General features: G+C 39.7%; 1 protein-coding gene across 1 annotated transcript in view; it reads left to right on the top strand.

Annotated features, from left to right (window-relative positions):
- ALG14 (ALG14 UDP-N-acetylglucosaminyltransferase subunit) overlaps positions 1–7235 on the top strand; it is a 37928-nt gene extending 30693 nt beyond the window's left edge. Inside the window, exon 4 of the mRNA XM_039339779.1 lies at positions 6238–7235. Coding sequence (XP_039195713.1) covers positions 6238–6468 — 231 coding nt within the window. The 3' untranslated portion in view covers positions 6469–7235. The remainder of the gene's footprint in view (positions 1–6237) is intronic.
- Positions 7236–15805: the final 8570 nt, after the last annotated feature.

Below are 15805 nucleotides of genomic sequence, written 5' to 3'. Positions count from 1 at the left end.
TCAATATTACTCAAGAACAATTTTAATTAACAGGGCAAAACCGCACACATATTCACATACCACAACATCTTCATAGAGCCAGTTTGGTCTAGTGCAGGGGTAGGCAACCTTGGCTCTTTTATGACTTGTGGACTTCAACTCCCAGAATTCTTGAGCCAGCATAGCTCAGCTTGGAAACCTCTCCCTTTTCCCTCAGCGTGGCTGGCTCAGGAATTCTGGGAGTTGAAGTCCACGAGTCATAAAAGAGCCAAGGTTGCCTACCCCTGGTCTAGAGGTTAAGGCATCGGGCTAGAAAGCAGAAGACCAGGATTTCAAGTCCCGCCTTAGCCATGAAAGCCTGTTTGCTGCCTTGAGTTATTTGCAAAAATAATAAGGGTGGGATTCAAATAAATAAATAAAATTGTGAGCTACCGGTAGTGAAGATTCTGAGCGCAGCTAAAATATCAAAAGCAGGAAACAACTCAGCGGAAAGTCACAGACAATGAAACATTCTCTGCCCAAAATATTAGATCTATGTTTGTTTACTAACTGGGGATTAAGGCCAGTGGTGATTTTGCTTTTACGCTGAGGTACTTGATTCTTGCCTGTGTATTGATTTAAATGCATGCTACAGCATATTTAAATGTACAGCTTAAATGAGGCTTAATACATCTTGAGCTGCTATAATGGGGTTTTAGAAAATATTGGGGGGGGAAAAAACAAAAGCCATAGAGCACACACAAGCACACCCCTTTCCTAAAGTCCGAGAAAAGTTTGGCCAGACTCGTATAAATATCCTAAGACCCACTAAAACTAGATACGCATAACTAATAGTAGGACTACATTTTAAGCAAACCTAGCTGAATTCACCCCCAGAGCTCTAGTTATTTTGCCATGCTGATTCCTTCTCAGAAGGGAAGGGGGGGAAAAATCCTTGTAAATTGAGCTGTGTCCTGTAGGCAAAGAGGGAATACAGAGATATTTGTTAGGTGCCTTTGTGACTTGCTGCCAGAATTCAGGCAATTAGTGGGCTACAAAGAGGCTCTGGCACAGAATGTGGAAATAGATTGTTGTTGCGCTCCCAGGATTTTGCTCACAAAGACCAGCCTCTCTAATAGATCCCTACTCCAATGAAGACCTCAAGGCTTCCTTCAGCAAAATGGCAGGTCATTCAAGACAAGTCTTTGCTGGAAGGATTTGGGAACAATGTCATTTTCCAGTTTCATTTCACTTGGGAACATCTAGAGATCTTCAGTTTGTAATTAAAACACACTGGATTTTTTTTCACCACCATGATGTATTTGAAAACTCCACGTTTAGCCTATTTGGCTGACATTTAATCCCTGCAAGGCTGGAAGCTCTGATTTCTTCACTGGAACCAGTAAATGTCAGATGAATACATTTACTATATTCAATAGACTGAAGCCACTTTCATCTGGAGAGTGTTGAAGTTCATAATCTGCCATGGTTGGGGTAAGGGATGAGGAAAGAAAAATGATTTTTGATACTTTTCTCCGGTCTTCCAGGCAAGGATTAATATACTGTACATTAAAGAGCTGTTTTGCATTTTGGTTTTTAGGAACCACATTAGATGTGCATTTATATGTACAGAATTCTGCTCTATCTTAAGGAGGGTTAAGGAGGTTGGTACACGTGATTAATTATTTTGGGATTTTAGATGGCTCAACCCTTGTGCGTGTTTTTTTCTCAGATAAGTTCCCTAAAGTTTTCACCAAGGTTTACCCCCCTCCCCTCCATTGTTTTGGATTGAATTTTGAATGTTCACACCTGTGGCCTATGCTGTGAATCACAAAACACAGGGCTTCAAGAGAAGACCTGTTGGTGATGTATAACACAGTATACTCTGTGCGCAGATATTTTCACAATTTGTGTGTCCTCCATGCACGCTTTGTCAGCAGCCTGACCCTTAAAATACATTTTAGGAAATCAGAATCTGCAATTCAGAATTAGGATGCGGATATAGTCAATGTCCTCACCAAAAGTCAAGCTCAGCTTGAGGGAGACATACCATGTGTATAGAAGCTTTATTAAAAAAAAAATAGGAACATTGCCTGGTAAATTTAATTAATTTAAATTAGCATCAATCTTCAGACTAGTCGTTCTGAAGATCAAAGGATATTCTTTTGTATTTAAACACTCCCTGGACTTGTCACTACAGGTGAGTGTTACAAGAAGGATTCCTTTCTGTGTGAGAGTGAGAATACGTTTTCCTAGGTAGTCCTTCCACCTGCAATTTTTACATTTATGTTTACAGTTTATTACTTGGGGTGCCTTTTTGGTCTGTTTAAAAGATTTTCAGCTTTGAAAAGAAGAAATTCTAGTCTGAAAAATATTCAGACGAGGTCCTGGAAAGTGGCAGTGGATTTTTGGGGTATGAATTGCTAGAGCTGCTATTTTTACTGTATATTTTTTTGCTTATACGCTGGCAATTAAAGATGGGGTAGCAATAGTTGGTATACTTCCAGAGCAAGATCTGTCTCATGTTTTGTGAGATTCAGTCCAGGTGTTGTCAGTTTCTTAGGATAGACTGAAAGGTCATTCTGTGGTAAGTTATATTTAGGAGAAAAATGTTGTATAGAAAAGGTAAATAGCACAAAGAATTCTGAGATAATGCTCTTTTGAGTTAAAAATAGCCTATTAAAATAATTATTCTGAGCCTACAGAATAATAATTAATACTGTAGAATTCCCATTAATTTCCATTAGAGATTGTTATACAAGAGACTAAAGTAGACTTAAACCAGACCACTGCTATTTCTTTTTCTTTTTAGCTATTTATCTCCCCCATGAACTATGAATGTAATTTTCTAAGGCCAAATTATAACAAATTCATGGATGACTCATGCTAACCACATTCCCAGTTCCTCTTCTTCCCACAGAAATCTTGGATGGTCCCAATGAACCCTGTTCTTTCCCCTGCTTTTGTCTGAAAACATTGTAGGAGGAGAGAAGTGTTAGACTGTGGTGGAAAAAAAATCAGGCATCTGGGACTATTTTTCCTAACTAAAAAAGATATATTAAAAGGCATAAGCTGCATCATCGGATGAAAAAAGCTGCCTTTCAATACGTTTGTTAGTTATTGTCAGCAAGCAACCAGATCCACTCATGAAAGGTCCAGGTCAGCAACTTTGTTGTGTTCTACCTATATCCCAGACTGCTTGCCTTCCCTTGAGAACAACCAAATAAAGTTTCATGCAGCTTGGCAGGAGAGGTCAGGACTATGCCTTTCTTCGCTGCGCAAGGACTCAAGGCTATTTTCCTGCTTGACCCTTCCTGCCTGGTTGGGAGTTTTCCAACAGTTGGAAAAGGTGCTACCAGACTCCTGCTGAGGTTCTGTTTTTTTCTGTTTTGTTTTTCCAGAAATTCACATGCATTAGGCTCATATTGAGGGACACATTCTTCTTATGTGTAAAAAGCTTTAGGAAGGCTTGGGTTAAAAAAAAAAAAAAGGTGGGGAAACATGACGTCCAACAAATCTTCAGAATTTATGACAGAGCCAACTGCATATTAAGGGAAGTGGATCTAACAGCAGACATTTTTTCCCATATTAATCTGTTCACCCAAAACTGCCCCCAAAACTCTTCATTGAGTACGTAATAACCGTGACCATCTGCCACGAAATCATGCAGTGGGATTATAAAAGATTGGCCACAGCTCTATTGCTTATCTTTGTACAGCACTTAATAATGATTTTATTAGTTTTATTGTGTGCCCCCACCCACTTCCCTTTTTCCACATACAGTACCTTCCTCCTTCAGTCTAAGTTCACAATGTCTTTCTTTCTATAAGGGAACAGAATAGGATTTCTTTGCCTATCCCAAATTCCTTGCATTTCATTTTATGTTTCTTTCAGTAAAAAAAGGCCAAAGCTTCGTTTATATCTTTCTTTTAAGGGGATGTATACTGGGGTAACCCTTGATTTCCAACCACAATTGTTAGAGTTAGAGTGCAGTACTGCAGGCCACTTTAGCTGACTGTGTTCAGCAGGTCAGCGGTTCAAATCTCACCGGCTCAGGGTTGACTCAGCCTTCCATCCTTCCGGGGTAGGTAAAATGAGGACCCAGATTGTTGGGGGCAATGTAAATATATATATACATTGCTTACTGGTGTACACCGCTTAGAGAGTGCTTGCACTTAAAGCGGTATATAAGTCTCATAAATAAATAAATAAATCAGAATTTCTGTTGCTAAGCAAAGAGGTTATTAAGTGAGTTACGCCTGACTTTATGACTTTCCCCTCCATGGTTGTTAAGTGAATTACTGCAGTTGTTAAGTGAATCCCGCTTCCTCCATTGACTTTGCTTGTCAGGAACAAGCTGGGAAGGTTACAAATGGCGACCACATGGCCCCAGGAGGCTGCAAACATTGTAAATAAATGCCAGCTGCCAAGCGCCCAAATTTTGATCATGAGAACCTGGGGAAGCTATGACGGTTGTACTGTAAGTGCGAGGATGGGTCATAAGTCACTTTTTTCAGTGTGGTTGTAACTTTGAACGGCTGCTAAACAAATGTTTGCAAGTCAAGGACTACCTCTGCTCAGAAACTACTCGTCAGGGATCAAAATGCAACTGAGATTTTTTAACTAAAGGGGATTTAAACATGACGTGTCCCCGAGTGAATAGGAACCTCAGAAATGGCATCCACATATGCCCCAGAAAGGAGATTTGAATTTACTGAGTAGACAACCATCCTGCAAAAAACATTCATGGAGAACTTGGGGGGGAGGGGGGAAAGAGCAGCAAAAGGAGAGGTAACATTCATTGGAGAACTATTTCTATTGGGGGAGAATGGCATTCAAAAGCAGCCCTATTAAGGGACAATAGCATGAAAATATGAAAACAGCACTCAGTAGGGGAACTAACAGTCAGTGGGGAATAGCAGTGAAAGGAAACGCAGCTCTCATTGGGAAATACGTTTAAAACAATGAGCAGTATTGAGGGGATGGAAGTGAACAGGCCCTGCGGGGGGTTGGTAACAGTGGAACAGCTTGTACGGTGCACTTTTAATCAGAAGGGAGAGTCCAATATATGTTCTGTATTGCTGTAGAGAGGAAAGGAGAGAGCCAAGTATGAATTATGGAGATGCCAGAGAAAAGAGAGGTTCAGCTGTCTTAAGGTGGGGGATTGGGAGTTCATAAGAAAGGGGGGGAAAGAAATGGGAACTGGGGACCTTGTTAAATGTAACAGATCAGGGGTAGTGGGGGAAGACAACCATGAGAAAGGACAGATAGTCAGAAAGGAGGAAGGAAGAGGAAGGACAGGTGTTCCTTTCATGGTATAAGGATTTTGAGAACATAGCCTCCAGACATTTGCAAGAGGAGGAGAGGGAAGGTCTTTATCACTAAGTACTTATCTCTTAGCCTGAGCCAACTTAGTACTCTCCTTACCTTCCTGAGCTCACAGGATCTATGAATTTGGATTAATCAGGGGAGTCGGTATTGGTACACTGCTGCTTTGTCCCATCTGAGTCCAGCTGATGAGTCAAAAATCAGCTACTTCTTCCAGGCTGTAAAGCCCAATTAAGCTGAATCTGCCCTAGGAACCTGGAAAGGTTGTACTTTTGAAGTGTAAGGAAGTGTAGGGAGGAGGAAGTTTGGCTTTGGAGGGCTCAATGACCACCTTGAAGAGGAAACTGCTTGTCCAACTCATTGGGAGATCCAGCAGGCCTCTGCCCATTGTGACCAGTCTCAGGTCCAGACAATGAAGGCGTGTGAACGCCAGGCTGCTCAGAGACTTCCCTGGAATAAGTCAAAGTTGCAAGGAGGAAACAAACTCAAGACCTTGCCACCCAGTTTCTACGTTCATCTCAAGAGACTTCAACTAAAGCATGAGGTTTCTCTCTTCCTGGTTGTCCAAAAAGCTGTCTTTTTAAAACTGTGTTTCCCAATATGAGTTATTCAGAAGGGCAGTGAGTCATCTCCTCACTTAAGCCAAAGTATATAAAAGGCATCCCAGTTCTGATTGGCTTACAAAGCTGCTTATTCAAGATGATGAACATCGATTAAATCTTTGATCCAGTCACCTTTTCAACATAATGCTAAAGTGCGTCTTTCCAACGTTTAAGTTTTATTCCTGTGTCAACATTACTTTTTTTTTTACCTTTTCTTTGTATTTTGTGTTAAATCTGGATTCATTTTATAATCCGTTCGAATGTACTGTGCATATCTACCGTACATACTTGTTGCTAATATATTTTTAAGATTTCTGGAAGGTTTGATGAGCTCTGTTTTTCTTTTTAGGTGCTGTGCAATGGCCCAGGAACGTGCGTCCCCATATGTCTATCTGCTTTTTTACTCAAAATACTGGGACTAAAGAAAATAACCATTGTGTATGTCGAGAGCATTTGCCGTGTTGAAAACCTATCTCTGTCAGGAAAAATTCTTTACCGCTTTTCAGATTACTTCATTGTCCAGTGGCCTGCTCTAAAAGAAAAATATCCCCAATCTCTCTATTTTGGGAGAATAGTGTGACATATTACGAACAAATACAAGAAGTGCCAGTATGACCTCATTTTTCGGACTCTGAATTTCTTTCCAATATTTCCTAGTACAGTAGTTCACAAAATCAAGCTAGACCTGATGGTAAATCAAACAGACTGTATATGGGTGTCATCCAAGGTCCAGATTTAACACAAAATACAAGGTTGCCCCCTCCCCCAAAATCTTGACTGCTATGTATATATATTTATTTTTTGTACTCTAGTATAATTGCTTTTAATTCTTTTTATTATTGCCATCCAGAGTCCCTTGTCTGAGATGGGCAGCTGTAGAAATTAAACAAATAAATAAGGATGAATTGATTAATATGACACCAATACTGATGTGTTATGACATGGCATTAAAATATGCAAACAAAGCTTGGTATGTGATATGAACTGAACTAGCATCTCAGAATTGAGAAATTACTGCTACATTCCCGTTTTTTATATTCTTGACTAAATGTTTTTCACAAACTACAAAGGTTTGACAACAATAGTTAAGATGGTAGTATACAGTCCCATTAAGCTTTATATGGAAAAAGTCAATTGAGAAGATGCTAGTTGTTCCTCCAACTATCTCTACTTTCTCATAGAGATTCTCCCTGCCAATTATCCCTCATTCCCTCCAGAATAGAGGGGTATTTTAAGATATAGCTCATACAACCTCATTTCGGAGGAGGGAGGGAGGGAGAGTAATGTTGAAAAGTAATGTAATCTTGTAGTTTTCTAATGTGTATAATAAAAGTTCTGTATCTGCCAGTGTCTGTCATTGATAACCAAACAGAGGTTTATTTGCCCTTGTAGATAGATAGATAGATAGATAGATAGATAGATAGATAGATAGATAGATAGATAGATAGATAGATAGATACTCTTGTTTTAGTGTAACAATGCTCATTTCTTGTACTCAAGCAATAAAATATCTGCTGACTATTTTAAGCATAAAGAGAACATTCAAATGAACTTGGCCATATAAAAGTTTTCATTCTGTTGCTCCTTTTCTGAAACTCCAAACTGGATCTGCTATCCTTTTCTTTTACCTTTTGGCCTAACAGAGTAGTCCTGTGATTTAAAGCCTTGTCTTGAATTGTTAAGAAATAAAGAGGTACTGGATGTCACAAACAGATGCATCATTTGTTCTCAAGAAAGGCAGATTTTCCAAGCTTGGCATTAAATCTTTTTAACTGTGTTAAATTTCAGACAAGATACTTTCATCAGATAAGCGACAAGGTTTTTTTTTAGTATTCTTGGTAGCCCCATGTGTAAATACTTAAACGATGGTTAACACTGCCAAAAGAGGAGTGGGGATGAGAGAGAAATGAAAGAAAAATACTACTGTGTCAGCAAACATGAGTTTTGTGTATTTAGGTTTTGTTTGTTTAATACTTCCAGAGATGTGGGTTAGTAATTGAAATCCTTTTCCTTAAATCAGAAATGGCATTAAATTAGCAAACACTATTAAGAATAATAGATTTCAGGGGAGATTGGATTTTCTGAAATGTGTTATAGTTGTCTGAGATTATCAGACAAATTCTAGTCCAATATTATTCTGTGTATATAGCACACTAAAAACCCACCATTCTGTGTATAAAGCACTGAAAACATGTCAGTCATTGGTATACAGCATTACATAAGTGGATAGATTTTAGCAGAAACACAAACATTGGAGAAAATAACAGAAAGAAAAACAAATGTGTTATATGTGATCCATTTGTGAAGCCAAACAATAGCCTAAGCTAAGGTTTATAACTAAAAGAGTTTACCACTCTTACTTCCTTCTCTAATTCTCTTGATTGAGCTAGAAAGACAAGTTTCAAAGAGTGTCAGCACTTTACCCATATGATTAAAATGAAGATGTGTACTAAAAAAAAATAATGCCAACTTGATGCTGTTGGAGGTTGGTGTGAAATTGGCAGGAGAAAGAACATTAGCGGAATGTTTACATCAAACATTTCCTTAGTTTGATTGCAAAGTTAAGTTTAATGTCCCGTGAGGTCTGCCTCAGTTTTTTTTTTTTTTTTGAGTAGCTCCATTTTCATTTTAACAAAAAAAGTGGAAATTGACATAATTATGATGGTACCCATAGCAATCAGATTTGGCTTGGCAAACTCTTTTGATGACACTGATTTTTTAAAAATGAAAAATAACAGGCATATATTTCTGAATCTTTTAGAGAGGGGTAACTGAACAGTTGAATGGAATTCAGCTAGAGCCAGTAGTGTAATTCAATCTCTTTCCAAGTGTGTCTTACAGAGCAGTAAAACTGAAGCGACTCAATAATCTCCATATATTGTGGACTTCAACCCCCATTGGTTCTCCACTAGCATGGGCTGTTTCATCTGTAGTGCAGCCTGTCTGCATTGTATTGCATATCCCTAACCCCTATGTTATCCCTACACAACATATATGCATAGACTTTGGGGGTTTTTTTCCCCTTCCATTCAATTACGTCTAATTCTCAGAGACTGCAGTTGTCTTGGAACCCTGTAATTTTCTTAGTAAGGTTTTTCAGATGTGGTTTGCCACTGCCTTCCTTCCTAGGGTTGAGTGTGTGTGACTGGCCCAAGGTCACCCAGCTGGCTTCGTGCCCAAGGTGAGACTAGAACTTACATCTAGCCTAATGCCTTAACCACCACACCAAACTGGCCCTTTATTATGTGGTAACCAGAACTCAGAATTGAGGCCTTTGAACTATGGTGCTGGAGAAGACTCCTGCGAGTCCCTTGGACTGCAAGGCATTCAAACCGGTCAGTCCTAGAAGAGATCAACCCCGACTGCTCTTTATAAGGCCAGATCCTGAAGTTGAAACTCAAATACTTTGGCCACCTAATGAGAAGGACTCACTGGAGAAGGGCCTAATGCTGGGAAAGATTGAGGACAATAGAAGAAGGGGACGACAGAGAATGAGATGGCTGGATGGAGTCACTGAAGCAGTAGGTGCAAACTTAAATGGACTCCAGAAGATGGTAGAGGACAGGAAGACCTGGAGGAACATTGTTCATGGGGTCGCGATGGGTCGGACACGACTTCGCCATTAACAACAACAACAACAACAAACCAGAACTCAAATTAGACTCATGGGATTTTTAAAAATCTTTTTAACCATTGAGTTCACAGAATTATATTATGGCACATGTATCCCAGTGCAATACATACATCTGTGCAAATACGTTTCCTCTGTCTTCAGTCGAATTTTATTTTCAAATACATGTTTATAGGATTTTATTTTTATTCCAATAACAACATTCTAAAAATTTGAAATTAGCATTGAATTTTGGTGAATTCTATGAGGCTTTGATAGTTTAAAATAAAATATTTGACATTTTTCCATCTTTCCTTTTTAAACTAAGGAACCTAGTTCTCTTTCATTCCCAGCTTATCTTCATAACAATCTTGCGAGGTAGGTAAGGCAGAAGGATGGTAATTAATTGTGATGAATGAGCCAGGATTTAAACCTGTCTTAGCCTCAGTCTAATTCATAAACACAAATCATTTTCAGGGCTGTAAATCTATGTAAATATCACTTAACTTTATCTCTCCAATAAATTTTCCTATCTCAGCTCAGTTTTTTCACTGCCAATGTTTGGCTTTGATGGGCAGTTTGTTGAGATGTCAGATAAATAAATATTAATAGTTTAGTTGGACCAGAACCATTTTTGCAGTGTGCTTCACTAGTGAATTCTTTGTGAAAACTAAAGGATTTTCTTAAAAGCAATTATGTGGCTCTGTGAAAGGCTAAATATCCATGGGAATGACCTGACCTCTAGTTTTGATTCATGTGTTCTAGCTTTTTGCCTAGTGACTCAGATGAAGGTTACAATATCAGGACTTTTTGTAGAACTGTAAATTGTTTAGTAAATAAGGAAGATCATCCACTGATTGTTATGACTAAAGCTTATTCAGTTCCTAGGAGCATTCATTTATGAGGCAAATTTACTGCTACTTAAGGTAGTCCGCAGTCTAAAAAAATCCTCTTCCATACAACCTTTTTTTGCTTAATGCCCTCCAGATCAGCTGGACCAATATTTTCATCATCCCAAATCACTATGGCAATTGGATATAGCAGAGGTGTCAAACAGCCAGCCCATGGACCGCATGCATCATAGTGAAACCGCGCCCACCCCATTGCCGGCAATGGAAAAAAAGTCGCGATACCTCACAACATGTCACGTAACGTTGCGAGTTTGACACTATGGCAATTGGATATAGCAGAGGTGTCAAACAACCAGCCCATGGGCCGGATGCATCATAGCGAAACCGCGCCCACCCCACTGCTGGCAATGGAAAAAAAGTCGCGATACCTCACAACATGTCACATAACGTCGCGAGTTTGACACCCCTGGGATATATAGTATTTTTAAGTTTTTCATGTGACCAAGGGACCATGACACACTATGACAGCCGCAATTTTGCAGGCTGATTGTAAGTTCCCCTCATTTAGCACCAACATAATTTGGAAAAGTTACTGAATATGTCATCATAATTTGAGGACTATCTGTAGTTCTATCAGGAAATATTTCAATCTTGGATCCCCTTCTCCGAATCTTCTACCCATTGATTCTTGCCCTACTCTTGGGTGTTACGGACAATAAATCCACAACCCCTTCCCTATGACAACCCTTTAAGTCAGGGGTCTTCAAATTTGGTCCTTTTATAACTTGTGGATTTCAACTCCCAGAATTTCTCAGCCAAGCACACTGGCTGAGGAATTCTGGGAGTTAAAGTCCACAAGTCATAAAAGGGCCAAGTTTGACGACTCCTGCTTTAAGTACTGGGAGATGGATATAATTTCCCTTGGCCTTATGATTAGGTTTAGGCTTAAGTTAAAACTATCCAATTCTTTCAACTGTTCTTCATAAATGTTTGTCTCCAGATCCACCACCATCATTGTTGGTCTCCCCTGCATTATTTCCAGTTCCTCGGCTTCTTTCTTGTATTGTGGTAATCAAAACTGGATCACAGTAATCCAAGTGCAATCTGACCAGTACAGCATAAAAGCAGAATTACCACTTTCTGTGATCTTGATAGTACACCTCTACTAATATAGCCTAAGTTTATGTTGGCCCTTTGGGCAGTTGTGATACACTGCTGGCTCACCTGTGATCTACCAGGACACCCAGATTCTTTTCACAAGTACTATTGAGAACCAGGTGTCACGTAACCAGAAGTAACTTTACATCTGATTTTTCCTATCTAAACCCAGAGCCCTGCCTTTTTTGCCACTGAATGCAATATTCAAATCTTTCAAGTTCGTTTTGAACCTTGTCCTATCTTCTGAAGTTTTAGCCTTCTCTCCCAGTTTTGGGCCATCTGCAAATTCATTCCTAGCCAAACACATCCTTCTTTTCATTCCTAGCCTATAACTGAAGCCAGCTGACTTTATTTTTTTCTGTTCCATGCAGAAGACATGACACCTATCTTTTTCTAATGCAAAACTTTATGTATGGTCTATGTCACTTCACAGCAATGATGACAAGAATGGTATCTTCTCAGCACCTATTCACTCCTCTTGGTGCAGTTTCTTTCCAGTTGCTTATTTATTTATTTCCATTTACACGGCCACCCATTTCAAATTCATGACCCCAAGCAGCCAACAATATTTTAAAACAGCATACAAACGTAAACCCTAAAATCAATGAAAAATAACATCATAGATATAATCCACATCTGAGGAGATTAAAAACCACCAACACAAATCAGCACAACTATTGGATGGTGTCTGACATACATCTGGTTCTTGAGGCCTAGTGACTTTCCTCCATGGTCACTTTGTTTTGTCCTCCTGGACTGATCTGACGCTAGAAGAGAGCAGAAATCCCATAGTGCTAGAGAAAACGGTAGGACAGGGATCCTAAAGCAAACAAAACATTGTGACAGACGGCTAAACCCGCTGCTCTAGCTATCTGTCAAATACTTGCCTCCTCCCCCAATCCCAGTCCACATTAAGGGGAGTGATTGATTCCCCTCCCCCCCCCCAGCAGCTGGGAATTCTACCAATCCCTGCACCATAACTTTTCCTGCAAGTTAACTTGCTGGCCTCATTACCCAAGCAGAGTAGAGACACAAGTAAATTTAGGCTGGCCTATCTTGTTATCTCATGGACTGAAATAAACCTTAACTGTCTGAAATGTGTTTTAAATAGGGTGGATTCTTCTTCTTTTTTCTTAAACTAAAGGACAATTTGCATTTCTGACAAGGCAGTGGACAGGAGATACTGGACTAGTTAGCCAAGCTCACATCCAGGCTTGTTTGAAATCAGCTACTGATTTACCCGACTGCAGAATATCATCTTGCTTGGAATGCTGGCCAGTGTTTCCTGGCTCTGCCCCAGGTTATCTGCATCACTGTTTAGTTAGAACTGGTATTTCAGAGGTTTCGCAAATTTGGGAGTCTGTGGGAAATCCTTTTCAATTGGCAGGAATTCTGACCCAATGCCACCCTCAGGGCTTCTGAACTAAAGCCAGTATTTTCTCCCCATCTCTAAGACTTCAGCAGCCTAACCCTATATTCAACTGGCCTCCTGCTTTAGATGCCCAATGTCGCCTGCAGAAACTGAGAAAGAAAAAAGTTTGGTTGCAGAAAGTGCTGATATTGCATTTTTTCCCCCACCACTCTAGCTCAGTGTGAATTTTATATTTCATGGAGTAATAGCGACTTTTAACTTGTCACATGTGCTGCTCTGATTTATCAGCCAATGGCTGGACAAATAGACAAAGTTCATCCTGAAAGTACAGATGGAAGAGACAGTTCTAACAATTTGTTTCATTCCTTCTTGTCTGGAATATGTAGTTGTTTCAGGATTGGACTGCCTAAGCAAGGCAGCCTTTGATCTTTATGTTCTCCCACTGGAGGGAGCAGCAACTGACTGGAGATATTATCTACCATTTTGTGGCCACAGAAGTGATGATGATGACCAGTCAGTTGCACACTGTTGAGAAAGGATTGAGGGATGCCAGGGTGGATTTAACCCAAAGCAAAACCAGGAGGTGTGAATTCTGCAAATCACAGGATCTCCAAGATGATAGTTCCCCAAGGGCCACATGGGTGCAGGTGAGTTGTGAGAAAGCAGTTGGGACTACAGCTCTAAACTTTTCAACTTTATTGTCCTCACGTCATTAAAGTAGTAAAGGAAGGGACCAAATCAGAGGATCCTTTCTTGCATCTTCCTCTTTCTTCACTGCAAAGGAAAAGTTGGAAACCAGGCATGCATGCATGCATGCATGCATGCATGCACTTCACAATTGCCACAAGAAATGTCGGAGGAGGTGAAAGAGATTACATAAAAATCCAGATCCTTGAACAACTTAGAGGCAGGGTGGTGCAGGTATGAGATACCGGCTTAGTAAATTATACGGAAACATATTTTTCACCTTCTATAATCGTGCTCCATCAATGGGTGTACTCTATGCAACCTGATTGTCACTAGCAGGACTGCCCAGGGCACGTTTTTTTTTAATTCATAAAGTCAAAACCAGACTTTGATCAGCACTTCAGTTTCATAGGCAGGTACCTTACTCACAAGTTTGTAAACAGGTTTTTTTGTGGGGGGGGGGGTTGGAATTAAAGGAAATGCCTGGGACTTGTTTCAGCAAGTTAACATTTGTTTAACATTTGCTCTTGAAGATCTCTGATATTTCAGGGCATTAGCATTTTACCTAAAACTGAGAGAATGTTTTACTATCAGTGAGATAGTAAAGCTTTACAAACAGAACCAGCTGTTACACATCAAGAAGTGGTCAGGGCCATCAATAATCTAAAGTAATAGTTTGTGCAAATACACCAACAGACTGTAACTCAGAGAGAAATTACCTTAACCTAGCTTTGATTAGGATGATCCCGTTGCTGCCCAAACCACAAATCACAAGAGGACTTCTGGCTTTACACCAACAAAAAGTCATGATGTTAATTTCTGTTAAAACTCGAGAGGAGATCTGGGAGTTCTTCAAATATTGCTGAAATAGCACTCCTCGCATCTCACCATTGGCTATACTCTCTGGCTGCTATGGAGAGCTCTAATCAGCGACAATTGATAAACCCTAACTATTCAAGTTGTATAAAATATTATTTCCTTTGAATATTTTGGAAAAATTAGCATTCATCCGATTATTTTCCAAGTCTGGCTCTGTTTTTGGTCAAAAAATACAAAGGTGCTGTGGTTACCTTAACTGAAAATGCATTCCATTGCTGAAGAAGAATAGAGCTATTGTGATATATGATAGAAATAGTCAATAAAGTAATTAGCATGGTATTAATTGAACTCAGGAAGCATGGGTTAACCTCTGAAATTAACTGAATGGCCTTGGTGGCTTAATTAGCATGGTCAACCAACCATTTACCAAACAAGTCATTTTGATTCTGATTGTTGCCTTCCTCATAGCCATATACTGTATCACAACTGATAGCAAATATAAGAATCCAGTAGAGTCCAAGGCATAGGCAATCTAATAGATAAATTAAAACACCCTTTGTTTTGCTGTGAAAAAATCCCCACTTGTGGCTCCCTCTGCAACTTCTCATGCAGGTGTGACATAACTTGATTCTTCAACAAACCAAGACATTCTGCTTGGTTTGCTTTTCTCTGTCTTGTTCTCATAGGTAAAACAAGGTGCTTCTAGATCAGGGGTCTCCAAACTTGGCCCTTTTATAACTTGTGGACTTCAACTCCGAGAATTCCTCAGCCAGCATGCCTGGCTGAGGAATTCTGGGAGTTGAAGTCCACAAGTCATAAAAGGACTAGCCTGCCTCAGCCACAGAATGCTATAAGGGACCATAACCCAGATGATGTCATGTCATTCTCTGCTGACAGCAGCCCATCCCCCTCCCCTGAATTTTTCCCACCATTTTTGCTGTCATTTTTCTTCCCAGGAGAAAACAGGTAGAAAAGATTGATTAACCACAGACTGTCTTTGACTAGTGTTATGTTATGAGCTATGAGCAGTTGCCACCATTTTAATGCAGCAAGCCTTTGTTTCCCTAGTGATTTATAGTATCCCATGGTGTCTTAAAGCATCTCTTAGTCATTACTGGGGCAACATGAATTACACAGTAAACCACTTTTATTGTAAAACTCCCAGAGTCACACAGCTGAGATTGTTATAGAAATGTGATTGATATAATAATGTAAAAATGCAATGTAACATAATACACTGCAATGAATATGATAGTAGTTCTCAACTTACAACCATTCATTTAGTGACTGTTCAAACTTACAACAGCACTGAAAAAAGTGACTTATGACCAGTTTCCACACTTATGACCATTGCAGCATCTCCATGGTTACATGATCAAAATTCAGGCGCTTGGCAACTGGCATGTACTTATGCTGTTGC

The sequence above is a fragment of the Crotalus tigris genome, unplaced genomic scaffold (assembly GCF_016545835.1).
Source record: "Crotalus tigris isolate CLP2741 ecotype Arizona unplaced genomic scaffold, ASM1654583v1 scf7180000017739.2905288, whole genome shotgun sequence".
NCBI lineage: Eukaryota > Metazoa > Chordata > Lepidosauria > Squamata > Viperidae > Crotalus > Crotalus tigris.
Note: the sequence above shows the minus strand (reverse complement) of the source record. Positions and strands in the feature narration are given on the sequence as shown.